General features: G+C 49.5%; 1 protein-coding gene across 13 annotated transcripts in view; it reads left to right on the forward strand.

The window, feature by feature from the left end:
* Positions 1-24,944, forward strand: part of ATP9B (ATPase phospholipid transporting 9B (putative)) — a 249,096-nt gene that overhangs the window by 150,895 nt on the left and 73,257 nt on the right. For all 13 annotated transcript variants that reach the window (XM_053206081.1, XM_053206082.1, XM_053206079.1 and 10 more), the window contains one exon: positions 13,619-13,779. In XM_053206081.1, coding sequence (XP_053062056.1) covers positions 13,619-13,779 — 161 coding nt within the window. The remainder of the gene's footprint in view (positions 1-13,618; positions 13,780-24,944) is intronic.

Below are 24,944 nucleotides of genomic sequence, written 5' to 3' on the forward strand. Positions count from 1 at the left end.
TACCCTGTCTAGGGGCACCTGGGTGGCTCGGTCAAGCCACCGACTTCGGCTCAGGTCATGAACTCACGGTTCATGAGTTGGAGCCCGGCATCGGGTTCTGTGCTGACAGTGCGGAGCCTGCCTCGGGTCCTCTGTCCCCCTCTCTCTCTGCCCCTACCCCGCTTGCTCTGTCTCTCTCAAAATAAATAAACTTAAAAAAATAAGAACTACCCCGTCTGGCCGCCGATAGCCCTCTTCACCGCTGCCGCTCAGGTCTGCTAACCCTGTGGGGCCACGGGGCTGCCGTGGCGCGGGTGTGAGGGAGGCCGACCTTGGGTGCCTGACATGTGGGTGCGGAGACAGCGTGCCTCCCGTTTGGCAGCCCTGCGGGCTGCTGTGCTGGAGCCAGAGTGCAGCGTGCCCTTGACCGGGCCCGTCCCGCCCTTGTTGTTCTGGCTCCGTACCATCCCGACCTTGGGAGGGAGGGGTGGTCGCTTTGGAGGCGCTCGGCCGCATCCGGATTTTTCCCCAGCCGCGTCTACTCACGGAGTTGGCGGGGCCGGGGTCAGCTCCCCGGTTTGTTGTGGGCACAGCCCGCCCCCGACCCTCCCGGCCAGCCCTGGGCCACCCTTCTGCCCTCACGAGCTATGGACGTGGGTGGGCAGCAGGTTTGATTGACTTGAAATTCAGCTTCCTTCCTCTGCCTCCCATGCTGAGATGGTGATGTATGTGCCCAGTGGCTAAGGGGCCAGCAGCTCCCGTGCCCTCCCGTTGCGAGATGGGGGACAGCTCAACAGCCAAGTCAGCTATCCTGTAGCCTCCTTTTGGCTTGGATTGGAACATAGGCGGGGGAATAAAAAGTAAAGGTAAAAATCCGATCAGAGGATAGATAAGTACGTGCAATTTTGTCACCTGAGGAAGAACAAGAATGAGCAGTTCCCCTGCGCCCGCCGTGGCCTGGGCAGGGCAGGTCCAGGGAGGACGTCCCCGCCAGGCCGCCTGCTGAGCCTGCCCTGAACCGCCCGTGCAGATGGCTCGGAGGCGAAGGGGGCTTTCAGGCACAGACCCCTTGGGCCCAGATGTGTCGCGCCTTGTAGGAGCTTCAGAAAGCCACGTGGGAAGGTTTGAGGCCACGTGGTCACGTGGTGCTAGGCTGGCCGACGGACACCCTCCCAGAGAGGCGCCAGCTCTGCCCGAGTGCCCGCCGCCCACAGTCAGGCTCTGGTTCTGCATCTCGAGACGAAAATCAGACGGGGAGCTTCCAAACAGGCCACATTAAATCCCTGCACTTCACACAGATGTGGCGCGTGCACCCACACGTGCGCACGGGCTCTTCTAGAGCCGAGCCCCAGGATAGAGCGTGGGCCCAGCGTGGGCCCCTGAGCTCTGGGAGGACACGCACGCTGAAGCTTGCTTGAGTCTATTGTCGCAGTGACAGGCAGATGGGAGGAAGCGGTGTGCTTCCGCGTATTATAGGTACTGAAAATAGTCGGGTGAGAATTAATTCGTTTAAATTCTAGTCATTATGGTGCCATCTCCTACCATCATGTCATACTTACTTTGAAAGGAAATTGAAGAAAAATGAGCTTACCTGCAGTGTGTCATTGTTTAAAGGAAATCTGATGACCACCGCTTGCTTCAGGCAATTCACGGCAGCTTTTTCTCTCGCTTACGATGCTTTTCATGTAAGTTATATGATTATCCTTTAGGAGGGATGCGTTTCTAACCTTGCCGTTTTCTTGAGAGCGTTGTCTCCTGAGGACGGCTAATTACCAAATAAGTATAAAGCTCTGAGGGATACGGCAAGACGTGGGGATGTACGTTGCCTTTCCGAGCGTCTGGGGCCCCGAGAGAGTCCGTCAGGCCCGCTTGCTGCACAGGTGAGCAAGGGCACTTGTGTGCACCGTGTCCCCTGCCCCTGGCTCTCCAAGGACGCCCTCCTGCCCAACCCAGAGCCTCAGGGTTCCACACACACCGTCCCTGCTCGCGGCCCCATGTCCCCCAGCTGTGCCGAGGACAGGATGTTGTCAGCCGGACCCACTTAGAGCGCAGGGGGAGGCCCCTCTGGTAGGAAGGCGTGGAGCCGGGTGGGTGGCGAAGGTGTGCTTCTGATCACTTGGCTGGATGAAGGACCTGCCTTTGATGACTGTTTTGTAGTCGTTTCAGTTACAACATCCGTTTTATTTAGTCTGTTCTTTTCCCTAAGTACTTGTTGCCGGTTACGCAAGTTTTACCACATCTGAACGAGAAATAGTAAAGAGAACATTTTGATAAGCGGGGTTTGACCAGTCTTCGTTTCGAGAACCCAATGCAAGTGTGTGTCGTTAATGAGAAGTGCAACCGAAGATCTGATTGTGGGGATGAAAACGAGATCCTCTCTAGCGCACGTCTGCAGGCCCAGGAGGCCTGGGCCACCGGCCTGGGTCTGACCTGGGTGCGGCCAGGTCCCGGCCGCAGCTCCTGGGGCGTCAGCCGTGCGTACTGGCCTGGGGTGGGGTTCCGAGGATGGACGACGAAGTCATGCCAAAGCACTTGGTGAAGACCGTTGGCTCGGAAGTTGCTAAGGTCGTGAGAAGCCGGAAATTAGGTGAACAGTTTCAACCCAAAATGAAACCGTTTTAGTTATCAGTGTGGCTCATCTTGTTACAGTAAATCAGTTACTTACGCCTTTGATTTTTGTCTGCGTGGAGCGTTTCTGCCCGCATCTTCTTTCACAGAGAACGTGGACTGATGGACTCCAGCACGGAGTGGTCTCCCTCGTCTCCTCGCTTCCGGCCTGGCTGCACCATCATAAGACTTTATTTTTGAGCACACAGGCTTGACAGACCGTCTTCGAGACTCTTCTCAGATCACCGGGGGCTGTGACCCCCCCACCGCCACGGTGCCGGGGAACCTTCAGTGCAGACTCTTGGCACAGTGGCTGTTCCCAGCCCGTCACCCGGAGCCGGAACCTGTTGAGTATGTTCCGTAAGACAGTTCCCTAATTAGTAGAATTTTACTGCTTTTTCGTTGTCATGTGGCACGTTTGTTTTAGCAGCTAATGTGTGTAATGACGTTTCAAATAAGCGGCTCCGAGTGCTTTCACAGCATTCTGATATTAGTGTTGTGACCTAGGAGTTGTCTTCTGGTGGCTGAATCGTTCATTTGTGTCTAAGAGCTTTTCCGTTTGATGGTTGCCTACCACGGGGTTTCCTGTGGAAGCTTCGCTGGCTTCCAGTGACCCTCAGCTGCCATCGGGTACAAGTGCTGCGAGCTTCTGTCGTCTGCTACCGATTGCTGTCCCCTGCACGTCCCAGGGCCCCAGAGCCGAGTGCGTGTGAGCAGGACGCGTGTGCCTTTTGGAGTGGAGTCCTACACACACACACACACACACACACACACACACACACACACACACACACACACACGTTCCCCCGGGAGGGCCGCGCGGTCCTGAGCTGTGGGGTTTCTCCGTGGAGCCGGTTTTCAGATCATTGGTATTTCAGTAGCAAGGTACGAATGATGGTGTCCGTCTTGGGAAGGTAAGTAATTCACTAAATCCAAGTGTTTCATCTGCGTTACGGTTTGTTGTCACGGTTCTAGCACTTAGTAGCTCTTCGGGCCGGTAAGATGGTTTCCGCGACACTTCACGGAAGACTTCTTTAATCCTCTCTTGTGAGCGGATACGGTGCGGTCAGGGCCCCAGCCTGCAGCACTGTCCTGTGTTAGTGTCTTTCACTTGTAGTTCAGGGGAGGAGAAGAGTGCCCTGACTCGGGCTGAACTGTCCCCTGCGGCACTGGCACAGCTGATCATCGCGAACCAGAAAGATGTGTATATCAAATAGTTTACAAAATGAAGCCAGCTGTGTTTCCCTACATACTGTGGCTTCCTGACATGCATCATTAAACCTTATTAGCTACTTCCTTTTACAAAGATTCTTGTAGGCTTGAACATTGCATATTAACATTTTCTGCCCCTCCAACTGGAAATTATTTGCTTTATTGCAGAGTGTCAACTTGCTCTAGTTTCTGATGCGTTCTAATTGGTACTTTAGAGTGTAATCGTCGCGAGATACCACGCCATGCATTTCTTTATTTGGAAATTAATACAGACCTTTTCACTTTATCTGTCAATCTGGGCAACTTTTCACACAATTCCTAACTCCTGGGATTGCTTACAAGCCATTAAGTATGAAATGGTTCATAAAATGTCTTTGAAGATATGAAGGAACACAAAAATTTTAGATTTAAAATAGTGCTGCATCTTGCCAAGATACCGCTAATAACTCTTCTTACACGGACAGATTTGATAATAACAGAGGTAAAGCAAGGTGGAAAGTCTTTAACCGCCTCAAGTTTGTCATACGCAGTTTTCAGCAAATCTGCTCAATTCCATTTCTCTTGAAAATCCAGGGGCATGTAAGTCTTGAGAGCCACGGACTGACTCAGAGCTAGACCGGTGGCCACTGTCCACCAGTGTGTCCACGCCATTCTGCGTGGTCACCTGCGACTCACTGTGGGTCAGTAGCTGCTGACACTGATGTGGGGTGGGGGGGGGGGGGGGGAGTGGTCACAGAACATGGACAGAACTGGTCCCCGTGTGCGGGGCCGTGTCATTCCGAGATGTTTCGAGCTCTGGTCCCCGGTGTGCTACGGATCTCGCGGGTGCTGCCCTCGGTTGCAGTTGGGGGCTGGCCTCTCATCGCCAGGGACTCCGTGAGCTCAGTGACACAGTGGTCCTGGTTGATTCCAGTAAATACTGCAGTCCCAGATCTTGTCAAGTCAGCTAGTGACCCTTGATTTACAAGCACTATTGAGTGGTTTATGTAATGACAGTTGCTGGATGTGTGGAGATTGGGGTGGAGACCTTACCTGGTCCGTAAGTGCCTACATATTGACACGATAAACTGACAACCACGAGGGAGACAGTGACGCGGGACCGGACGCCATCGTGGCCTTCTTGGGACGTGGCGGCTGGCAGCACCGGGGGGCATGGTGGCCTGCAGAGGGCCAGACGGGGAGCTAAACGGGACTCTGCCACTGGGGTTTCCTGCTAGTTGTCGTCCCCTCCCTCCCACGACGTGCTGCTGGCCAGACCCCTGGAGTCAGTGTTCTTCGGGACACCGGACTAGCGCCATCGCCCTCCCTCCCGCGCAAAGCGTCGTATGCACATGCTCGCCGAGCGCCAAAGCAAGAGCTTACACGCAGCGGCTTAAAGTTGATCTCCGAGCAGGTTTCTGACTTTATTATGGAGACTCTTCTGCATCGTGACGTCTTACGAAAGAGGACCTAGGGTTGGGAATAAAGATTTCGTTACCAATTAATGACCTTATTTACTGATAGAAATATAACCGTTTCTTTGTTCAAAGTTGCATAAGGAAAATAAGCAGGTGGAAAGGTGGTGCCCCCTAGCCCCCATTCCATGCAATGTTTTAAACAAAGGAAAGAAAAGGGAGGGGAGGGGAGGGGAAGGACCAACAGGTCTCAGGGTGAAGCCCCCGGCAGGTGCCTTCCCCTGGCCCGCCTCGCGCCTCCTGTGGATTGCAGGGCCTCGCCGCGCCGGAGGAGGGGTGCTCTGGCCTGTGCCCTCCTCCACGTCCAGCTTTGCCCTGTTAACCTGTGGTCCAGCGATCCCAAGCCACTCACAGGAATAATTCCTTCAACACCTCATTTTCTGGGTATCAGAAAGGTACGGCATAGACTTCTTTCAGCTCTTCCCCGAAGGGAAGCCGTCCTTGCGCTCGGGGATTTCAGGACGCGGTAGCGTGAGAAGCGCGGCTGTGTGCTTGACGGTCCCCTCAGCAAGTAGTAAGTAGGGCCGAGACTCGAGTAGAGTTCGGTAATGGCTCAGTAATGCAGCATTTTCCAGCCGATACCATTTTGTCAGTGATCTCTGAGTGAATAAGAGTGTATTTCCAGGGCATTTCTGAAATCCACAGACACGGTGTTTAAAGTAGAGGACCTGACACACTCAAGGGGCCCCGCACATGCACGCGCTCCCGACTGAGCAGCCGGCCACCGTCTCTCCTGTGCCCACGGGGGGCCAGGCTGCGGCCTGAGGCGGGGGCTGCCTCCCTGTCGGCCGCTCTCCCGAATCCGTGGTCTTCCCTTTCCTGCCGTGTCCGTTCAACTTTCAAGGCTCTAATAAAAGCCTTTCTTGAAAAATTTAAGTACCATTAGAGTTATTATTAGAAAAATCTGGTTCTCATGTTGCTAGGGAACAAAGAACTCCCAAGAGCGTCAGGTCTTTAAAGTGTTGGAAGATGCAGGCCACGGCCCGTGTCCCTGGGCATGCTGGGTGTCCCTTGTACTGGTGACCGCGGGCCCGATCTGTTCTGGCCGCGGCCCTCTGGGCTTTGTTGTTTATTTAAAAAAAAATTTTTTTTCTTTTAACGTTTATTCATTTTTGAGAGATAGAGACAGAGCATGAGTGGGGAAGGGGCAGAGAGAGGGAGACAGAATCCGAAGCAGGCTTCAGGCTCCGAGCTGTCAGCAGAGAGCCCGATGCAGGGCTTGAAGTCAGGATCTGCGAGATCGCGACTGGAGCTGAAGTCGGAGGCTCAACCGACTGAGCCACCCAGGCGCCCCCGGGCTTTGTTGTTTAAACACGGTGAGAGCATCACGAGACCCTAAACTCACGGCTATTGTGTTTTTAGATAGTAAGGATTTGAGACTAAGTTAATGCTATTTGTAAAATATCTGTTAAATATACAATTACCCAAATCAACTGCTTCTTTAATTATTTTGAAATCCAAATGCCTGAGCTCGAATTTCACTTACACGAACGATATTGAACGTTAAGGTTTCTGGTGTCAGTGGATAACTTAGGTTATTGAAGTCATTATTTTAAATTGGTGAGTGGTCTTGGCAAAACCATGTAAAATTGATAGCTTCCTACTTGGTTAAGACGAAAATGAGGGTGCAGCGTCTTGAAACCATTAATGTCAGCCGTTGGCCCTTGTTTCGTGTGTCAGTTTTGTTTACAGCCCTGCATCTTCAGAAGCCTTAGCGCTCTGGTACTGTGTGAGTCACCTGCAGTATTTTGGATGTCAGGGCTTTAAAAATGATCCCTTATATGGCAGTGTATTTTTATTCAGGAAATTCCCCTGCAGTCCAGCATGGTGAAGTCTGTAAATTATGTCCTGAATTCTGCACGGCAAAAATAGATGTTTAAAGTAACTATTTTTATAAAACAACAACATATTAAATATACTGAATTGGTTGAATTAGAGATTGCGTTTCTGCATTTAAAAAAAAAAAGGCTTTCAGGATTCAGAAAAAATAAGCATCAAACTTGAGCGCCCTCTGCTGGCTAAACTACAGAGTGCCGCACATTTTGCCCCCCGCCCCCCCGCCCCCTGCAATGAAATACAAACAGGAAATAAGACAGCAGTGCACACGAATAGTATTCAGTGTAGCGTTGGGATGGCAGTGGTTTGTACATTTTAGTCTTCTTATGTCCCCACTCTTCAAATAAATTCTGTGGACCATTGTAAAATAAAATGAGGAGTATGGTACATTAGAAACTTATGGGGTTTCTTAATATTCAGCCCTGGATTTTAATGTAACTTGTGTACATCGAGTGCAAATTAAATTTCCAAGTAGTTTCCAGACTCTTTTTGCATGTTTACACATACTCATTTTTGTTTGTCTTTGATGTGTCACAGATTGTATGTAAGAGAGTGTTTTGAAATAATTTATTACCTTAAAAATTAAACATTTAGCTTGCCACTTATTTTTAAGGCACTGAATTGATTTAAATTTGATGACTCCTGATAAATTGGTTATACCCGAATCAAGGTTCTAATATGACAGAGGGAGCTAATGGTACCGGACATGACCAGATTGTCCTGCGTGAACATAAAGGAAGCCTGCATTTTGCAGAAACAAATCTGAGATGTGTGCCCGTGTGTATACATATGTTCGTAGACAGTGTGCTGTGTTGTGGCATTTTTGTCAGTTATAAAAAGTATCCTGTCGAGTGGATACGTGCCATATAGGAAATGCTAAAGCCAGTATTGAAATTTCTCAGACGATCTGCAAGGATTTTAGGAATAATTTCAGCTTTAACAACATGCTTACTGTAGGCCGGCCGACAAGTGCCCTGACACTCTGCGCGGTCGTCCCGAGTTTGTGCATGCCAGGCTTAGGTCGTGCCTTGAATCCCCTGTCTCTCGACGTCTCCCACGTCGACACGGGCACGGCTTCCCTGCCTGCTGAGTAGCTGATCCTCACATCAGTACTTTGTTTTGTTTGTGTGAAAAATAGAAGAACCTTATTTTCTTTGTAAACGTTAAACATTCAACGAAAAACATCCCTGTCATAACTATATAGTAAGCAAGGGAGAAAAAAACCTTAATTGCTGAGTGTAGAAGGGTCAGGCGGAATTTGTTGGTAGGTAAAAATGTAGGATATGAAACACTGTCACGCAATAGACTTTAAACTGTTTGTTGTGTAAATACACATTTCGGTTTTTAAAAATCAAGGGGCTGTATTGCAACGTTAAGAATCGTCGTACGGATGCTTATTTAGGGAGTTTCCACAGCACCGATTACTGAGCCAGCAGACTAACGCAGCTCGCGGGCACACCGCGTATTTCGCAGATCGCTGAGGCGCGAGCAGCGGTCGTTCAGCCACGGCTGCAGAGCGCGGCCGACACCTACCACTCAGTAGTCGGTGTCGAAAGGTGAGTAAATAAGCAGAGTGGAGAAAAAGAGCAAAAGGCTAAATAGCACCTCTTCTTAAAAACTAACGCTTTTGATTTAAACTCCAAAATGGAAAGCGTTACTGCTGTAAGGCTTGGAGTTAGATTTAGTGGACGAGTTTCAGTTATTTGAAATGCATATTTCAGTGGTTACAGATGAAGGTCTGAAAGTTACCCATTTTTTCCTTGTTTCTTAAGATTCTACTAAAAGTGGGAAGTGGAGGGCTGACTTCGCTTCAAAGATATTTAAAAGGAATGTGCTTCGTACAGGGATTTCAGTTGGGTTACGGTGCAGCCCTGCTATCGGTTTCGTAGTCAGACTCCAGACCCTGAGTGATGAGGAACTTGATGGGCTGATCCGAGAGTAATTTGGCTGTTAAACGGCAAACGGCGCTAATCGCGTTGTGTTTCCCTGTAGGTAATCTTTCCCGTGCAAAGCCGTACTTCTGCCTGCGTAGATTCATCTTGAGCGAATTGACTCTCGGGCTGTTAGATCGGAGGCTTTTCTGCCTTTCAAAATATGATACGTGTGCAGCGATAAGATCGGACAATTAAAATAACATTTAGCGTCTTGCAAGAGTTTAAATTAGCTTTTTGATATTTCACATCCTCCTATTTTGCTATTCTGAAACACTGCTCTGTGGCGAGTTAAATGTGAGCTTTAGAAGACTGGTAAAGGTATGTTGAGGTTCGCGTCATGCCGATCTGGGGGTGATACCGTACGGTCGTGCGCTGTGGCACTGGTGCCTTTTGTTTTGCCCCTTAGCCAAGTTAGAACACGAGACCTCTGTTCCAGTTTGGGGTGTGCACTGACGTCTTAGGGACTGAGGGGCACACTGCGGGGTTTTACTTTGGGATGGACGGGACGGCACCGTGTCCCAGAGATGAGGCGGGTTCTCGTTCGTCCACGCACCCGTTTAAGGAAACCTGACTGATCTTTTCTTGATTAAGCGGAAGAATACCGTATTTACCCTTTATTGTTGGTATAAACCATTATTTTACTGAGAACCATTAGCTATTTAAAACTTGGTACATAAATTAAAGAGGAGCTAAATGGATTTGTGATCGTTGCCATTAGTAGCATTTTAGATTATACAGGCAATTATTGTGTTCATTATCCTAGAACAGCCCCTTTGCAGAACCATTGTGGTGTCTTAGACATTATGCACAAATTTTCCCTTGGAGATTAAAATTTCCAGTAGCGTATTTAATTTTGTTATCACAGTTGTTTCAAATAAAACAAATATTATGACAAGTAGAAGAAAATTTGCTTTACTAATATAGGAAATTACAATAAATGTTGAAAATTGCTTGCTAGTGTACTTAATTTACCTTTTCTTATACAGTCAAAATTACTTCGAGGGATTAATAACATATTTTATGAGTTGAAAGGTTTTGCAGTTATAGCAAAAGGCATTTGGTTCAGGTGTTTCCAGAAATTTTCTAAAGAAGGAAGAGATTCACATCACAACTGAAGCCACGGTCTTCTTTGTAAAAGCTGTAAGTTTACAAGTTAACTAGTTCTTATACTGAATAGTTTTTCAGAGTCCAGATTGCATTTTAGGTGAGTTGAAGAAACTTTTAAGTCTGTTTTAGAGAAATGAGTATAGAGATACTAGCTATTAGCCAGAAGCGTACCCGTAAGAAGCTAATTGTTGAAATACATCTTTTCTTTGCCCTGTGTTGTGTTAGCACCGACACAGGAAAATTCTGACCGTACTGTTCGCTAGAGCTCGGCTGCAGTGATTTTCCAGGGAGAAAAGTCAGAGCTCAAGGCTTCCTGCCAGAATGCAGGGAGCAGCCCGTTAGGGGACGGTTGTGGTTACCCCGCACACAGGGAGGCTTGCGACGGTGAGGCTGTCCTTTCTGCTGGACGGTGCAGGAAGAGCTGCGGGGCCGCGGGGCGGGGCGGGGGGGGGGGGGGGGATGGCCAAGCTGCTGGTGCCCACGGCGGGTCTGCCGGTCGGTGTGCAGGGGCCGCGTCAGCTCCCGTCCTATATGTGGCCCTTTTCAAAGGAAACTTTGTGTTCGTTTCTGACCGTTTTTGTCCTCAGCTTTTCCAGTCTTTCACTGCTGTGGTGCAGGGAAAGTGGGAGGTAGTGGTTATGCATTTTGCGAGACAGTGATTCTTTATTTTATTATGAAAAAAAGGCCAACTCTGGAAGGCCCGATTAAATCATCCCTTTCACTTTTTAATGGGATTTGGATGAATAGAGTAAAATGTGCACTTTGCGTTCATTGATAGCATCTTTAGGCTGAGGTAATTGAGCCTTCCTTCCCTGACTGAATGAGTAATGACTTCATCTGACCCTCAGCGAGGCCTGACACTTAGGCCTCCTTTGTCACAGCAGAAGGAGCTGCGCTTTGAAACATGCTCTACTTCCTCGGCTTAATTTTTCTTCATTTTAATCCCAAAACCTATTTTTCTCAATAATTCAAGCATAAACTATGGAGTAGTTGGAGTAGCGGAAACGGCAAGATATTTGTCCACGTCATGCTGCTTTTTAAGTGCGGTTGATAAATCAGGAGCCGTGGTCTGGAGCTGCCTGCCCCTCGGGGGAAGCCCGGCCCTTGCAGGGCAGCCCTACCGGAAGTTTTCGGAACCTGGTCAGGGTTCCTCTGCAGCCCCGCCTGGGCCGGAGGGAGGCTGTGTTGCGCGGCTGCAGGCGGAGGCCGGGTGTGGACCCCGTGTCCCGCGCGGCCCCTTGGCCCGAAGGCCACCTTGTGCAGAACGGGAAGGCTGGCCGCAGAAGGGCCCCCCGCCTGTGGCCGCAGGAAAACCAGGAAACCCGGAGTGAGTGCTGGGGGCCCAGCTGGGTTTGCTTTGAAGTTCCTTAGTTAGGAGGCTGGATGTGCCTGAACAGACCAGACCACCTTCCAACAGGTCTTGGGCTTTCTTCCCAGGGGCCTGGACCACAGGTGTCAGCCAGAGGGGCGGGGCCGCAGGGGGCGGGGCCCGGGCAGCAGGTGCAGGGGCGGGGACCACAAGGGTCGGCGAGAGGGGCGGGGCTCTCAGAAAGTGAGCCTCTGGGGTGGAGCCTATGGGGCGGGGCCTGTCACTGGCCGCCCGGGGCACAGACCCTGCCGTGTCTTGGTGGGTGTGCGGGTAGAACCCAAGCTCTAGAACGACGTCAGTCGTTACTTCTGGGTCCGTGTCGTTCCCATGTTTCTAGGCTGTTCTTAAAGGCGGTGGGTGTCAGTACACACACTGGGTTAGAGGGGAAGACTTGTAATTTTGTATGGCTGGTGGCTCGTCTTAGTTTTCCTACTAGACTGGCTGTTTCTTCCAGGTAGAGTCTCATAGCTGACTCATTTTTCATAACCTTACACTGTAGGTAGGAGTAAAATGCAGGAGACATTGACATGTATTTATTCAGTGAGTGAATTTTTTTGTAGCCACGCTTCACTGGATTTCCTGGCAACGCTTTGTGTTTTCTTCCTAACTACATGTTCTAATGTTCTCCTGCAAGTGTGTGGCAAACGTTAATCACAACCAGATGTGAACTAAATTCATGAGACATGGGGAAAGCTAACCTTTTATTGGCCACAGTTAGGGATTTTCAAAAATAAACTAAGTTACTAATTAGCTCAAACTAAAAACTCCTTAGTTTGAGAATTACGGTACCCCATATATTTTATCAAAGTTACGGCAGTCACTTTCTTTTTCTTTAAATCACCCTCTCTCAAAACTTGTACAGATTCGGGGGAAACTCCCGTGATGGAGACCCAGTCTGCTGTCGGCATCCTGGGCGTCGGGAGCAGGCAGTGTGCTGAACACGTGCCAGCTGAGGCCTGACCGTCACCGGGAGTGACAGGGAGCTTCCCCGGGCCCACAGGGAGTCCACCTCGTCTGGTTAGCAGGCGGGGAGCACCAGCGGAGAGCGGAGGAAAGCAGGGCTCGCCCAGCGCAAAGCGAGGGCCGCACAGTTAGGAAGCAGGGATGAGATGGAAGGGTTTCCTAGTGCCAGTAACGAGGACAAGAATGTGCATGAGGGCTCGCCCTGGACGCGGAGCTGCGCTCCGTCTCATTTAGCCCCGAGTCTCGTGACGAAGGCGCTTTTGCAGCCTCATTTTACAGATGAGAAAACGGCACTCAATTCTCCCAAGGTTATACCGCCAGCGTTCAAACTAGCCTGCTTTTCGATTCCTGAGGAAAAGTAGTTGCTCTGCGGCCCCCCTTGTCCCCCTGTAGCTCGGAAGCCTTTTTGCAAAGCCCGAGACCCCACCCTGTGTCCCCCCACACCCTGTACTGCGCTGTGGTCCTTCAAGCCGGTGACTTCGCAGGGGGGGCTTCGTGCCCGCCGCCGGAGCTCGAAATCCCAGTTGCGCACGTCTGAGTTGAGGAGCGAACGCCGCTTCTCGCCATTGCCACGATCCCGCACGGGACGCAGCAAGAGAGGAGCTCGTTCCCAGGGACACGACCTCCCCTCATGTTTTGCTCAGCGAGGCCGCGGTCCACAGGATGACTCCCGATACCTTATTGGGAGAACGTAAAGTGTAGGGTCTGTGTAAATTTAAAAAGGAATCCGTTCAGGCCAACTGCCCTGTTGCTTTTCTGCTTAGTTGAGACAGGCTCCTGGCAGCGAGGGTTGGCAGAGGCCGTCCTTTCCTGGGGCGCTCCGTCGGAATGAGATCCCGCGTCCCGGCTCACCGCAGCCGGCTGTCGGAACGCCTCGATCTCGGGAAGGATTTCAGTGTTTTGTGGTTGGCTACCCTGGAGTCGTGTTTTCTCAGTGGAACCTTTCTGCAAACGCTCTGGGGATCGCGACTCCTTTTCAGAAATTCTGCTTAAATCTCTGAAGAGGCTTTTCAGGAGAAAAGTAAAGTTAATACCTTTTTGTATTTCGTTAGGGTTAAGGTCAGTACGAGAGGAGCCTTAGTCATCACTATTGTGCATTCAAATTTGCAATATTAGATGCTTCATGGTTATGCCTAAATTTTGTGCTTTTCTTTCAGGTTGGTTTGTTGGACCTTGAACTCAACCAGCTGACCAAAGCGCTGTTTGTGGCTTTAGTTGCCCTGTCGGTTGTTATGGTAACCTTACAAGGATTTGTTGGCCCGTGGTACCGCAGCCTGTTTCGGTTCCTCCTCCTCTTTTCCTACATCATTCCCATAAGGTAGGTTTGAGAACTAAGATAAAACAAACGTCTAGTCTCGCTGAGTATGATTTTATTGAAAGTTACCTTTCTCGGTATGAAAGAAGTTTGTCCACACAAAGCTGAACGGGAGCCAAGACTCCGATATATCTTGAGAAGAGATTCCGTAGAAGATGCTACTTGGAGGGGCAGAGTTGTTATTCTTTGATTAGTCTAGAAATCTGACCCTTTTCCATACATGAATGTGTTGATAATATAACATTGAAGAATCGGGAGATGTTTCTCGGACTGGTTTGGTTTACTGCCAATGGACTTACTTCCAGTGCCCTTGGATTGGATTTGTGTGCCTCACTGACTTTATGTTTCAGAAACCACCTGATGTATCTGTCAAGTGAGACAAAGTATTGAGTAAGACAGTCTTTTAATGCGAACAGTGTTTCAAAACGGTAACCCTTGTAAGTAAGCTTGGGATATAAATAGTTATTGTGAGGTGTCTGTTTAGTTTCAAGACTAATCTTTACCGTATAAATGTGTATTTCCCCAGAGTACATTTTAAAATGTATTTTAAAAATACATAGTACACACGAATGAACATTTTTATGTGAGTGAGCAATTAAAACCTGATAAATCATGCATGAAGCATGAAGCTAGAGTAACCATTTTCTGTAACAGAACAGAGGAAAACAGTATAGAGGGCGCGGGGAGGTAAGCATTTGGAAGAGGAAGGCGCACATGCCTTTATAGACCAGCTTTCTCCAAAAGGTGGTCCAAGGGTGATGTCTCTGTCACTTACATCCCGAGAGTGGGGCCGTCGCGTGCTCTCGGCTGTTTCTGCCGGGGCCAGAATTCCGGCTGCCGTAGACCCTCACCCCTGGCGCCTCGGCATCGTAGCTGACGGGGCCAGCCCGCCTTCCCGGCCCCGCACGCCCCCCTCCACCACACGCCAGCGCGGCCCTCCTCGGCTGCGCTGTGCGGACGCTCTGCGAACCCTCCGAGGGGTTCCTCGTGTGCCCGCAGGCCCGCCTGGGGTTCCGTCCGCCTGCTGCGGCAATGCTTGCGTCTCCACCGGTCGCGGAGCCCCGTCCTGCCCGGTTTCTGATTCTGCGTGCTCACCGTGCTCCGTGGGGCGAGGGGCCCCGCTTGGCCCCGTGCCTGGCACAGCGCATGGCGTGTGCTGGGGCCTCGCACGCTTACGGAGCCACCCGGCACAGAGCCCTTCCCGCTCTCAGAGCGGCAGGCGTGCGCAGGGCCCGTCCGGCTGTCACGTGGCATCGTCGTCACCACGTAGACACACGTACCGAGTGCCCACAGTGGGCTCCGGTGACAGAGAGGTCACGTGTGTCCCCAGAGCCTCCCGGGGAAGTGGTACGTGTAAGAGTCCTACGGAAGCGACCTGCTCAGGTGCGGTGGTCCTGGCTCGGTCCGGGCTGTCCATCCCGCATACCCAGTGCCCGCCCCGCCAGCCGCCGCGCTCCCCCACAGCCAGCCCCGCGCTGCACCGTGCGCGTCGCCCGGTGTCACATGGGGCCTGGGGGCGGTCGCGGGCCGACGTTCGCGGGACCCGGCAGCCAGCACTCGGCTCAGCGGCCCTGTGGTTGCTTGTGCGCCACCCCGCCAGTGCCCGTGCCGCGCTCGGCACGCAGGGTGCCCTCCGAGGGAAGGCCTCCGCTGCCAGTGGTTCTCGTCTAGTCCCTTCTGCGCCGCTACTCGTGACGCAGAGCGCTCTGCCCGACGCGGTGACCGGGGCCCTGCTTTGCTCAGGGGAGCACTGAAGCCCCTCCCCTTTCTCCGGACCCCCGTCGGCGGGGCACCCGTTTCTGTGGGTTTGGTCTGCGGACTTAGCCCGACTGGGGTGCCCCCGGGGTCAAGAACCTTGATGTCATCTCTGCGTTGGACTAGCATCTCGGCTCTCCGCGTGGACTTCCCGCCTCTCATCCGGGGCTTGCAAGGAAGGGTTCCTGGCGCGCAGGGCATGTGAGTGAGCCTGCAAGGCCCCGCGTGCCAAGCACATCACACAGCCCACTGGGCACCGGGAGCACTCAGCGCTGGAGGGTCCGAGCTCGGGGGCCCCACTCCCCAGCGGGAGCCCCCAGCCCTGTGCGAACCCCATGGCTGGAAGGAGCCCCGCCGTCTGGTGTGAACCCCGCTGCCCGGCAGGAGCGCCCCCCCCCCCTCCCCCCGCTCAGGCTGGGTGCGCCGTGACTGGCCCGCACGTGTCAGACGCGTCTTTTCTCAGCAGTTCCCGTGTTTTTCATTTTGTGCGTTTATTTGCTTTCGCTAATAATCATTTCTCTGTGTTGCTTCTGTCGGTTCTAAGATGTGAGTATGACGTACGTGGAGATTGCTTCTGCCGCACAGCACGCGGCCTGCTGGGGACCCTGTGCTCTGTTCTGGGATGCTTCTCTATGGGAGTGCTGCGATCCCGTCAGCAGTGTGCGTGTTTTTATCATAGCAAAGTATTTTTTTCTGTCTTCGGTATAATTACACTACAAAGAAACTTGACATTTTAACTTTTACCAAAGTAGCAGGAAAAATGAATTATGGTTACGAAATAGAATATATTGTGAGCATTTTTAAAGTATTTGTGCATAACACTTTTATGCACTTTTATTTGTACGTCCAGGACACTGATTTAGGGAATTCGTGTTTACATCTGATTCAACCAAGTTTATTTTCCTTTTGCAAAGTTCCCATAAAATAGGGATAATAATATATTTTAGTATTTACTAAGTATGGTTTTCAATTTAATAAGGGATACATCAAAAATTTTTTTTTATGTTGAAAAGTGCAGTTTTCGAAAGTAAAGTGCTTTTTCCTCTGTTGACCTAACATGTTTCTAAAAAGTTTTTATTTATTTCTTTTTTATTTATTTTATTTTATTTTAATTTTTATTTATCGAGTGCATGCACATGAGTGGAGGAGGGGCAGAGAGAGAGGGGGAGAGAGAGAGAGAGAGAGAGAGAGAGAGAGGGAGAGGGAGGGAGGGAGGGAATCCCAAGCAGGCTCCATGTTGTCAGCACAGAGCCCAAGGCAGGGCTCCAACTCACGAACCAGGAGATCATGACCTGAGCCAAAATCAAGTTGGACGCTTAACCCACTGAGCCACCGAGACGGCCTGACCTAACACATTTTTGGAACAGAAGTGTAGCTGACACACAATGTTCCATTAGTTTCAGGCGCACAGCATAGTGACTAGCCAAGTGTGTGCCTTAGAAAATGCTCCCCGCAAGAGGGCCGTTGCCGTTCGGAGTCCTTACGGCATCATCGGCTACGTTCCCTGTGCCGTGTTTGTTTTATAACTGGAGGTTTGTTCCTGCCAATGCCCTTCATCTCTGTCACTCTTCCGCACCCCCTTCCCTGCGGCCACCAGCCGTTCTCTGTCTCTGTGAGTCTGTTTCTGGTTTGTTTTCTTCAGATGCTTTTTACACATTTCACAAAGTTAGGCTGTCTCACAGAGAGTGTTCTTTACGGGACAAAATAGTTTTGAATCACCTGATAGCACTTACTTAGTCTTTCAAGGACAGTGTTGCGGGATTTAACTCCCGGAACTGAAACGGATGTATGTTCCCTGATTGTGCTGCTCGGAGCTTGCTCCAGCTGTTCCGTCAGGCACGTGTGTGGCCGCCCGTCAGGCATGTGCAGGAGCTGGTTTGTTCAGCCAGTCTTCGGTCCGCACGCTTCAGAGTGCCGTGTCCCCTTCTAGCTGGTGGTCCGGAAGACTGTGCAATCGGGGCTGAGTCGCGGGAGGCACGCGTGGGCAGCAGAGGTAAAGCCGCACCTGACAGTGAGAATGTTCCCGCGGCGGAACACATAGGAACCATCTGTCCGAAGTCCTGCGCTTGGCGGGGTGTGCCTGGCTTGGGAGGCAGACTTTTCCTCTCACTTCCCGTGGCCCGTGGATGCCCCCGCTCCCGTTCTGCCCGTGGCTGCCTGGGGGAGCGAGCGCCCAGTGCCCTGCTCAGACCCCTGCTCGCTGCACACAGTGAGAACGCAGTTTCAAAACGTCAGCTGGCACAGGTACAAAGTTTGCTTCAGAACTTAGAAATTAACTTGCTTAACATCTCAGTGGGGCCTCCTTTTCCATTTAGCATGCTTGGGGGATGCCTGGGCAAAAGGGTGTTTCCAACCTAGGAAAGCACTCAATGGTTGGGGAAATTTTCAGCGTGTCCAGATTGCAAAAGAGGCTAATGTGAGAAAATTCAAGGTTTGGAAAGCAGATACAGGAAAGAAGGCCCAGGATGTGGCTGTACAGCTTTTTGCTGAAGAGGTTACGTATGTGACTCATGGACCCACTCAGCCATCTCAGCAAGAGCCTGGAGTGGACGGGGCGATCCAGGAAAGGTCTGTGCGGGAGCCTCTTGTCTAGTGGCGTGGTCCCCCCGTGACACACACAGGAGACCCACAAAGGTTTCGAGAATCTTTCATCAGCGGAAATGCCGTCAGCTTGCACTGGAAGGAACAGACATGGAATGAAATGAGAGCAGCCTGTTGACTCCCGAAATCCTACGGGCAGGAGATGGGCTGGTGGAGACCCCGGCCACAAGCATGTGCTGCCCTTCAGGAAAAAGGAAGAGTCACGAGGCCACAGGCCTGGGCCGTGTGGAGTCCTGGCACCGCGGGCCAGAGGGTAGGACGTCCAGTCTCAGAAGATCATTCCCCGGCCTTGTAACAGGACAGAGTCGGGGCCTGCGTGGTTGTGCCTGTGTTCCGGGCATTCTCGCCAGTTCTGGTTTGCTGATAATCTTTTTCGGTCCGTAGCTGGAAGTTCTACTCACCTGGCAGTGAAATCATCGGGGGAAGAAAACCTGTAAGTTTTACGTAGCCAGATTGAGAAATCTTTTTTGTTGTTGGTTATTACCCTGGGCAGGTTGTTCAGGAAGTGCTTCTGTACATTGGACGATGGCGCTGTCCTCCAGTGCTAACTTCTGAAAGGTTAACAGGGTTGGCCATGACCACGGGAAGCGGCAGGTTCTCTGAGTGCCAAATAGGGTTTTCACGTACAAATCTTTTCCATCCCAGTGGGCTCAGTGCCCCTTGTGGAAGAGACTGTCCCCCAGTGAGCCAGGGCACCTCTGTCCTACACCGGGTGCTCAGACAGGCATGGCCGGTTTGGGGTCTTCTGTTCCCTTGGTGGGCATGTCTATTCCTGACCACCTAACAAACTGTCTAAATACTGGCTTTGTAATAAGCCAGTATTTCAGAGACCAGGGCCTTCCTTGTGTCCTTTCAGAGTGCCTTTGCCCACATTGGCCGTTTGCGTTCAGTGTTAAATTTTCCAAACCATAAATCTGGCCTATCTGTTTTTTAGGTCTTGTCTTCTCCAGTACGTTGAAGTCTAAAAAATGTCTTCACAGAAATCCTGCATAACTTTTGTTAGAGCTGTTCTTAGATACTTGATATTTTTTGCTGTTGTAAATGCTGTGGTTTTTGAAAGTACTAACGTATTTGTAACTGGTTTGGAGAAGTAAAATGGACTTTTATAAAATGATTGAACCCATCAATTTTGGTAAAGCTTTATTGGTTTTAATTATTAATCTGGAGTCTCTTGAATTTTCTCTGTAGGTAAGTGTATTGGCAGCAAATAACGAGAGCTTTGTTTCTTTGGATCCCTTGCACATTTGCTTCTTTTCCCTGTCACTGTGTCCGATTCCTGGTAGCTCGTTACGCGGGAGTGCTGAGAACAGACATTGTTTTTGTCTCTGATGTGAAGGGCAGAACGTTCAAATTTCATCATTAAGCATACTATGTTTTTATAGAGGCCCATTTTGTACTAAGAAAGTTTTTCCTATTCCTGTTATGCTAAAAATTGTTATAAAATTATGAATATATAGGCGCTTGGGTGGCTCAGTTGGTTGAGCGTTCACCTTTGGCCTAGGTCATGATCTCATGGTTTGTGAGTTCAAGCCCTGCGTCGGGCTCTGTGCTGTCAGTTCAGAGCCTGGAGCCTGCTTCGGATTCTGTGTCTCCCTCTCTCTGCCCCTCCCCTGCTCACACGCATGCTCTCTCTCTGAAAAATAATAATCATTAAAAAAAATTTTTTTTAAATAAAATTGTGGGGGCACCTGGGTGGCTCAGGCGGTTAAGCGTCCGACTTAGCCCAGGTCATGATCTCACAGTCCGTGAGTTCGAGCCCCGCATCGGGCTCTGTGCTGACCGCTCAGAGCCTGGAGCCTGTTTCGGATTCTGTGACTCCTTCTCTGTCTGCCCCTCCGCCTCTCATGCTCTGTCTCTCTGTCTCTCTCTCAAAAATAAATAAACATTAAAAAGAAAAACATTTTAAAAAATAAGATTGTGAATATCGTTTTTTGTAAGACTGCTACTAAATCTGTTGAGGTGATTTTTTATTTTTAAGTTTTTCTGTAATATTTTAATATGAAAAATTATACTGATTGACTTTCTGATATGATACCTACCTTATGTTCTTCCGGTAAAAGATGCATCTTAATCGTGGTATAATATTCTTTTGTGTGTTACCAGATTCCATTGTTTGTATTTTTGTGAAGTTTTTGCGTTGATTCCCATGAGTGACGATGCTGTTACTGGTTTTCTCGTATCATTTTTCTGGTGTTCGGTGTCCAGGCTGTGCCGGTCTCACAAAATACATGGCCAAGTTTTCTTTCCTCTTCTTGTCTCTAAAATATTTTCTCTAAAATGATACTTATTTATTCCTTGGGCATTTACACATCAGGGAGGCCTGAACTTTTTACTGCAAAGAAGATGTTTGACAGACTTGATTTCTTTAATAGTTTTAAATATATTTATTGAATAGTTACAGTCTAAGTAATTAACTTTAAAATTGATTTCAAGTTTTTAATTTCTTCTTCAGTTTTGCAGTTGTGGTTTTCAGGAAATGTGTCACCTGTACCTGTATTCAAATTTATTCCTAAAACTTGTCCATAATATTTTCCTGTTACTTCAAATGGATGGGATCTGTGGTATTTATTCTTCATTTGTGGTACTTGTTTCTCTTTTCTGTTTTTCTTGATCGGTCTTTCAGTGGGTGTATCAGCTTTAGGAGTCTTTTGGACGAGGCTTCTCTAGGCTTGATTCTCTGTGACATATAGTATTTCTCTAACTTATTAATGTTACCTTCTTTCCTTCTGCCTTCTGTGGTTTGTATTATTCTTGCTTCTTGATATAGATGCTTAATTTACTAGTTTTCAGCTCCCCCTCCCCCCTTTTTGAATGTATGTCGTTGAGGCTATAAATGTTCACAGAGATACTGCTTTGGCTGATTCCCATACGTTTTCATACGTAGTATTTTTGTTATTTTCAGGTACAGAATATTTTTTAATTTCCACTGATTTCTTCTTTGACCCATGGTTATTACAAAGTCATTTCTTAATTTACCAGCATGTTTGAATTTTCTAATTATTTGCTGCATCTGTATTTAGTTTGTGTTGTCGTTAGAGAATGTATCTTCTGTTATCTCAGATGTGTGACATTTGCAGAGTGGAGGTGCAGGGCCAAGTGTCTCGTTGATTTCCATGAACACCTGCCTGCCCTCGCAGAGAACCTGGATTCTGGATTGCTGGCACGGTGTGTAAGCGCATCTGTGAGGCTTGTTGTCAGTGTCTCCACACCCCTACTGGCTTTTCTCTGCCTTCTCTAACACTTGCCAGGAGTTGTGTGGAGCTCTTCCATTAGTCTTGGGAATCTGTTTTCCCTGGAATTCTCTTGCGGCCATCATATACTTTGTGGCTTTGGTGTCAGATATATACAAACATAAATTGTTACGTATTTCTGCTGAATTACGTATTTTCTCATTATAACGTGACTTTCTTGATCTCTGCGCAAGCCTCCTGTGTTAAATTCTAGTTTGTCTTACGTTAACAGCACCGTGCCTGCTAGTCAAGCGCGCTCGGCTTGGCTGGCTCCGTTGAGCACTTCCCTTCTCTGTGTGTATGTGGGTCTCTTGGGTTTGAATTTTTATCTTCTCTGACAAATTTTGACTGTTGAGTGCCCACACGGTTATTGTAATTCTGTTACAGTTCTGATTTAAATTTGTCATCTTCTCTTGGGTTTTTGGTGTGCCTTACCTGTCGTAGGTTTTCCTCCTTGCTTACCATTTTCCTTGTAAGTTTTATAATTGCACTTCTCTGCTAGCGAGTTGGGAAGGTTTAAGCTATTTTTGTTCTTCTAGTCATTACCCTGTAAACAGAATGTTTTTCTTAATCTGTCAAAGTCCAAAGGCAGCTGTTTCCTTTGCCTGTCACCTTAGCCCATGTTTACCTCCCCTCACCCCTTTGACCTTGTGCCGTTTTCGCCATTTATTTTAATTTCGTTCATTCTTAGGCCTCAAGGATACTGTTGTTTTGTACACTCCCCGTATATATTGGTGTACATCCGTGTTCATTTCTTACCCTGAGGCCTTCCATGGAGAATAATTTTCCTCGTGTCAGAAGTTTATTCTTTTGTCCAGTATGGCTTTGTTGGGAATGTGCTAGGTTTCTGCTTGGCTTTCCTTAGAAACCGTTTCTCCTGCGTTCCCCGCTGCCTTCTGGCTGCGGCTAGCGGGGTCCCCAGGGCCTGTGCTCCTCGGTGCCCTCTGCCTGCCGCCGCTCTCACACCTGCTCCCTCCTGCTCTGCGCTCAGCCACCCTGTGTCCAGACTGAAGCTTCTCTTCGTAGAATGCTTAGGATTCGGTGCATTTCTCGAGTGTGTGGATGGGCCCTTTCCTTTATGCCAGAAAACTCTGGGTCTGGTCCTGCTGCGTCCTCTCCTTTGGGGACGTGAATGCGAGCTGTGTCAGATGTCCTCCCCATGCTCTTCGTTGGTCCTCTCGTTTTCTTCTTTTCCACCTTCTGTCTCCATTCCCCGTTCTGCCTCGTTCCAGCGACCCGTCTTCCAAGTCGCGATCTCAGCCTTGGCCGAGGCTGGTCCGCTGTCAGACCATTCGAGTTCCGAATTTCGGTTATTGACACCTTTTAGTTCTGAAACTTCTGTTTGGTGTCTTTATCACACTGCCTACTCGTTTTTATATTTGCGTATTCCACGCAGGTGATCACTCTAGTTTGGTTCCTGGGTCCTGTTTCGCAGTCTGCGTCAGTCACAGGCTGCTTGCTGTTCCTGTCGGTCTTTCTCCCTCACTGTTTCCTTCTGGCTCTTGCACGTGGTTTCACTGAGTGCTGTGTGGCGTTTGTTGTTGCGTGCTTCGGTTTCAGTTTATCTCTGGGGTGTTTTGTGGGTTTTTTTGGTGATTGTGTTTGAGAAGCTAATTATAGGAGTGATTTGAGATAAAAAATGGAAGCTGTCTTCTTGAAGCATATACCCTGCCTCTGCTGATACATGGAGGCGCCTCCTGTCACGGAACATCTTCCTCCGAACGTGAGATTCACTTCACAGTCCCTGAGTTGTGGGAGCCTGGCTCCTTCTCCACGTGTGGGCACACGGCTCTCCAGTCCCCTCTTAGTGTGGGGTGTAGCCCCTCTTGGCCTCTTATCCTGGAAAGAGGGGCCTCTTGTGGAACCTCCACCTGCCTTGGTCCTGGCCTTTGTGTCTGCTCCCCGCACCAGAAGGCTGCTGACAAGAAAGCTCAGACCATCGGGGGCTGGCGGTCTCAGGGCAGAGGGGGTCCTGTGGTCACTTCACCTGTGTGGTACCTGGTCAGGGCCCAGCCCAGAAGCCCCCTTACTGTCTAGTCTACTCTTTCTCTTTCTTTCCAGAAACTTAAAAAATATTTTACATGGTATTTGTTACTGTTTTCAGTGGGAACATTGGTTCAAGTAGGATAGCCAGCCATTACCCAAGATCACAGAACTTCCTTGCAGTTTTTATGTAAAGAAAGTTAGGGGCGCCTGGGTGGCTCAGTCGATTGAGCATCTGACTTTGGCTCGGGTCGCGATTCGCACGGTTCGTGGGTTTGAGCCCTGCGTCGGGCTCTGTGCTGACAGCTCGGTGCCTGGAGCCTGCTTTGGATTCTGTGTCTCCCTCTCTCTCTGCCCCTCCCCTGCTAGCGCTTACTCACTCACCCGCTCTCTCTCTCAAAAAATATAAAGTAAAACATTAAAGAAAAAAAAGACAAATTTGAAAATTTCTGATTAACTTCCATGGCAGTACTTTCCAAGGGTAAAACTTTCAGGTCCTAAGTGTGATCAACTTTATTCCTGAGAATGTAGCAAACTTTCTTTTAAACACAAAGTACAGCTCTATCATAGTGAACCTGGGAAATGCAAGCTGTTAAGACAGTGTCACCCGGATAAACCCTGGTATGTCCATTCAGTGAAGACTGTCCGTCAATAAAAAGGAACAAAGTATTGATACAGACAACCACTGGGGCATTTATAGGACATTTTTGAAGTTACAAAATTATGATGGACAATTCAGCGGTTGCCAGGGGGCAAGTCGGGGGCAGGTGGGGGTTTAGCTGAGGAGCGTGCGAGCTGCATGGAACCGTTTGACCCCGATGGTGGATGGGGTGTGACATGAGTCTGTCCTTGGGACACAGAAAGCAGAGAGCGCGTGTAAAAACTGACAAAGCCCGAGTGAAGTCTTCATCTGAGTTACTCGTATTGTAACCCCAACTCTGCCTGGGGGGGTGTGCTATGGCGGTGTGACGTGTCACTGGGGAAGCACCCGGGAACCCTCCTGGTTTGCTACTTCTTGTGAGTCTTAAAAACGATGTCAAAGTTAGAATTATGAAAAAGCAAAACACTGTCACCACCTTTGGTCCATGAGAGTTAGTGTATTCTGGGAGGTGGAGGTCTCAGGCTCTCGAATGGGGGCGATGAGCTTGCATTCGTGCCCTGAGGCTCCCGCTGCTGTGGCCTCCGGAGGGTTCTTAACCTGTCGCCTTTTCCCGTCTGCTTCCTCATGGGATAAAGTTTTATTTAAAATAATGCCTCAGTAGCGTGAATTCACTCTTCGTGACTTTGTCCTTCTGAGTCTTGCCCCATTCTTCGTGTGTCCGTTTCTGTTGGCTTTTAACGTCATAACAGGTAGCTCTTTATATTGGCCAATATAGTTATCTCATTTGTCTTTTTTTTTTTTAATTTTTAAAAGTTATTTATTTATTTATTTAGAGAGGGAGAGAGAGAGAGCATGCACGTGCACATGAGCAGGAGAGGGGGAGAGAGACAGAGAGACAGAGAAAGTCCCAGGCAGGCTCTGCATTGTCAGCGTGGAGCCCGATGCGGGGCTCAAACTCACGAACCGCAAGATAATGGCCTGTGCCAAAATCACGAGTC

Source organism: Acinonyx jubatus, chromosome D3, assembly GCF_027475565.1.
Source record: "Acinonyx jubatus isolate Ajub_Pintada_27869175 chromosome D3, VMU_Ajub_asm_v1.0, whole genome shotgun sequence".
Taxonomy (NCBI): domain Eukaryota; kingdom Metazoa; phylum Chordata; class Mammalia; order Carnivora; family Felidae; genus Acinonyx; species Acinonyx jubatus.